General features: G+C 45.9%; 1 protein-coding gene across 1 annotated transcript; it reads left to right on the top strand.

Annotated features, from left to right (window-relative positions):
- Nucleotides 1-2834: 2834 nt before the first annotated feature.
- Nucleotides 2835-3336, top strand: LOC108312423 (40S ribosomal protein S20-like). The gene has a single exon (XM_037742588.1). The coding sequence runs from the start codon at nt 2932-2934 to the stop codon at nt 3226-3228; it is 297 nt and encodes a 98-aa protein (XP_037598516.1). The 5' UTR covers nt 2835-2931; the 3' UTR covers nt 3229-3336.
- The last annotated feature ends 1213 nt before the right edge of the window (nt 3337-4549 follow it).

A 4549-nucleotide genomic window follows, 5' to 3' on the forward strand; every position in this document is an offset into this window, starting at 1 on the left:
TTTCTTTCTTTCTTTCTTTCTTTCTTTCTTTCTTTCTTTTTGAGACAGGGTCTCTCTCTGTCACCCAGGCTGGAATGCAGTGGTGCAATCTTGGCTCACTGTAACATCCACCTCAAGGTTGAAGCTAGTGTCATGCCTCATCCTCCCAAGCAGCTGGGATTACAGGCATGCACCACCAAGCCCAGCTAATTTTAGTATTTTTAGTAGAGACAGGATTTCACCATGTTGGCCAGGCTGGTCTTGAACTTCTGGCCTCAAGTGCTGTCCACCTTGGCCTCCCAAAGCGCTGAGATTACAGAAATGAGCCACCATGCCCAGCCACCTGACTCTTAATCTAATGGTCTGCCCACTCTCTCAAATAGCCTGCCTGGAAGGCCTTTGCAGCTGTACCAACTTCCAGGTACAGAGCAAGGGAAAGGTGAGTACCTGTCCTGGGAGGTATCAAACAAACATTTGTTAACTTCAACAGGCTTATAGTCTAGCTACTGCAAATTTCTTTCTAAAATACTATTTGCGTCATTTGGTTTAAAGCTTATTTTCCAAGAGACTAAAGGAAAATCAACTTATACTAGACCTCCACAGAACTTATCTAAATGTTTGACTTTTTCATTAGAGTGATTGTTTTCAAGTTGATGCTTCTCTAATAGGAAACTGTCACTACATTATTTAAAGTGAGGTATGCTTCCCAATATTGACTACTAATCATTTCACTTGATTTCTTGGAAATCAAAAATTCCAGTGACTATTAGGAAACTTTCTGCTGTACCAATCTGCAGTCTTTCCTTGTAGAAGCATTTAAATGAATATTGTCAGGCTGAGTCTATTATGCTCATCAGCCATATTCTTTGAGCTTCAGTTTTCTCTAACATAAACTGAGATAACAGTACAAACTCATAAGGTTGTTGGGAGGATCGAAAATGATAAAACAGGTGAGTAGCTACGCATGTGATCAATACATGTTAGCTGTTATCAATCTCAATGTTCTTTTCAATGCCATGTCCTATTCCTTATTTATCAACAACCTGGACACCTGAGCAGCCATAGCTGAGTGAGCAGAACCATAACCCGTGGCCATCTGCTTATGTTTGAATATTCTAAAAACCAACGAACCCTGAAGATTAAATAAGGTATCAGTCTTTGTGTATGAATCATGGAAATCGTGCATGGTGTTCCACGCCCTATAAAAGCACACACTTATGCCTTCAGCTGTTGCCATCTACCGAGACCCCATTCTGAGCTTTGGGGGTCTCCCACCTCCCCTTTCTGCCTGATCTCCATCTTCTCTTTGCTTCTCACTTATTTTAAACCCTGAATTCTCTTTCTACTTAGGCTGGCTCACCTTGTTCTACTCGGAGAAGCACAGATTCACAAAGCTAACCTTTTCTTTAAGTCCTTGTGTAGAAACACAAACATCCCCACTTGTGTACAGGCTGTCAGCAAAGGAGGAACGGAGGCTTTTGAGATGGGGGTCAGGAGACCTAGATTTTATTACTCACTTGCTCATGGTCTCATTTTGACTTTAATTTCTTGGGGCCTCACTTCTGTCCTCTAGAAATGGGGCAGACAGGGTTAGCAAAGAATACCTGTCCCTGGTCGGCCTCATAAGGCTGTTGAAAGAATGAATGAGATTATGTCAAGAAGGCCATTCGCGTTCCTCAGATAAGGGCACTCTCTAAATGCAGGGCATGATTATGTGTCACTCCCAGGAAGAGGGAGAGCCAGGTTGCCTCTGAGGCACTCTCCACCTGTCACTGTAATTGCAGGGACACTTTAATAATGGAGGCAGAGCACTTACTGGTCGGGAGGTTCAGGTCGCAGGTGCGGAATTCTGTTTAAGGACCTGTACAAGATTTGCTAACAGCTTGGGGGCAGGGAGTGAAGCTGAATCCAGAAATTGTTTCCTCAGCTTTCAGGACTCCCTCCTCCCACCCCCTACACCCACAGAGGCGGAGCCCCTGAGCAGACAGGCACTCCATGAATGCTCTTTTGTGGAACTGGATGAAAGTGGGTATCAACAGAATTCTCTTCATTTACAGACTCGGCTTCCCTTAGAAGTGCAGTGGCCATGCTTTTGCCTGTTAAAATGTTTACTGATACCAGCGGCAATTATGGCTTAAGGGGTATTCCCTAATGTATTGGGAAGCATGGAGAGTGGTGGGGTGGAATGGGTCCTCTTCATCTATGCTTTTCTTTTGCTGTCACAGCCACACTCTAGGCTGAGCCCCACTACGGGATGATACAAGGAGAGGGGACTATCTGATGAGCCCAGCAGACTGCCCTTGCTGGAAGACAGACTTGCTAAGAGTTGAAGGGGGAGGGGAGTGGACATCATTAGAATAATACGTTTCACACAAGGAAGAGCAGCCAAAACACAGGTCAGGTCAGCCGGCAGGGTCCCAGAGGAGTTGCTTGGAAGAGGGTCCTAAGGCCAAGCATCAGAGAAGGGATCCCTGGGGTGGAGATTCCAGGAAGATGTGCGCATCACCTGGTCTGCAGCCTCTCCAGCCTTTCCTTCCAAACACCGAAGTTATTTGACCTGCAGCTCGAGGGCCTCCCACATCAAACCCTCATATCTTTGACACTAAATAGAATTGCATTTAGTTCTGCACTCTTCTTGGATAAATATCCACATTCTCAAAGCCTCGGTTTCTTCGTCTATGGAATGGGGCTGATGATATCCGCCCTACAGAGTTGCCGGGAGGAGGCTGTCTGTCCGTGGTAAGTGAGCTCTCCATAACTGAGGATTCTGGAAGTGGTAGGAGGATTGGAACAGGAGTTTTTAGAACTAGTCTTGTACATAAGATCGCTGTACTCTCTGAGGAAGGCACGGTCGTAGCTGTTGCAGATTGTGGGTTCGCACGCTCCTGCTCCTGACTCACCGCTGTTCGCTCTTGGGGAGGAACAAGTCAGTCAGGAAGCCGCGCAGCAGCTATGGCTTTTAAGGATACAGGAGGAAAAACTCCCATGGAGCTGGAGGTGGCAATTCACCGAATTCAAATCACTCTAATGAACCGCAACGTAAAATCCCTGGAGAAAGTGTGTGCTGACTTGATCAGAGGAGCAAAGGAAAAGAATCTCAAAGTGAAAGGACCCGTTCGGATGCCCACCAAGACTTTGAGAATCACAAGAAAAACACCTTGTGGTGAAGGTTCTAAGACATGGGATCATTTCCAGATGAGAATCCACAGGCGACTCATTGACTTGCATAGTCCTTCTGAGATTGTTTAGCAGATTACTTTCATCAGTATTGAGCCAGGAGTTGAGGTGGAAGTCACCATTACAGATGCTTAAGTCAGCTATTTAAATAAATTGATTACCAGTTGTTAAAAAAAAAAAAAAAAAGATTGCCGTATTATTTGAGGTGTCTGAGGGCTGCAGAAAGATGCTGTTCTATCTCTGATCCCTGCCCCCAGCTGATGTTGACAATGTGGGCCACGTGCCTGCTGACCTGCTGATATCCTGTTTTTACATTTACTGAGCTTCACCTGGCTGCCATTCATTCACTCCATGCAGAGGTAGCTTAAATTCCAGTGGGAGGAGACAGCAAATAAGCAAAACTAACGCGTGTAATGCATGGCATGTTGGATGTTTACAAGCTCGCTAAGGTGAAGGTGTTAGGGGAGATACAGCAGACAATTGTCAGGGCGTGATTGCAGTTTAAACACAATGGCCTGGTGAGGACTGAGAAGGAGGTCTTTGGAAAGGCAGTAGCCCAGGAATAACTTCTTTGATATCTACCTGCCCAGCTCCACAACTGCATACTGTCCGGTACACCTTTAACTTTGCCCAAGAGCCTGGCTTAGACCCCAGACAGATGCTGAGTCCGCAGTATCATGCAGAAGCCAATAAAGGGAGACCGGAAACCACCCAGAAGGGACAGTCGTCTTTGACAGATCTTTGGTAGGTGGAGGGAAGGAGGGGAAGACACTCAGGTTCACGGACCCAGGAAGATCTGTAGACCTAAGTGGAGTGACAGTAGGACCCTCCTAGAAGCCAGGTTCACTGTTTTGCTTTTTTATCTTTTTATTTTTTGAGGCAGGGTCTCACCCTGTCACTAGGCTGGAGTGCAGTGGTGTAATCATAGCTCACTGCAGCCTCAGCCTCCTGGGCTCAAGCATCCTCCTGCCTCAGCCACCCAAGTAGCTGGGACTATATGTGCGCCCTGCCACCTGTCTAATTTTCTTTTTTAGTTTTGGAGACAGGATCTAGCTATATTCACCAGGCTCGTCTCAAACTCAATTCATTGCTTTAGGTCCTTGATACTCAGGGTATGGCCCAACTAGCGTCACTGGCATCACAGCTAGTGAGAAATGCTGAATATCAGGCCTCAGCCCAGACCCACTGAAACAGACTGCATTTTAACAAGACTGTCAGGTGATTTGTGCACTCATTAAAGTTCATCTTTGCCGAAGAGAGTACGGTATGTGTGTCCTAATTTGTATAGAGTTTATATGCTGAGGTTCCCTTGCTGCACTTAAGGAGAGTTAAGCAGTTGCTGCTCTAATGATGGTATTTAGGTGTAGAGAGGCATATCATAGCTCCACAATCT

Source organism: Cebus imitator, unplaced genomic scaffold, assembly GCF_001604975.1.
Source record: "Cebus imitator isolate Cc_AM_T3 unplaced genomic scaffold, Cebus_imitator-1.0 Scaffold124, whole genome shotgun sequence".
NCBI lineage: Eukaryota > Metazoa > Chordata > Mammalia > Primates > Cebidae > Cebus > Cebus imitator.

Coding starts and splice junctions, on each gene's coding strand:
- LOC108312423 (XM_037742588.1), top strand. CDS start 2,932: ATGGCTTTTAAGGATACAGGAGGAAAAACTCCCATGGAGCTGGAGGTG.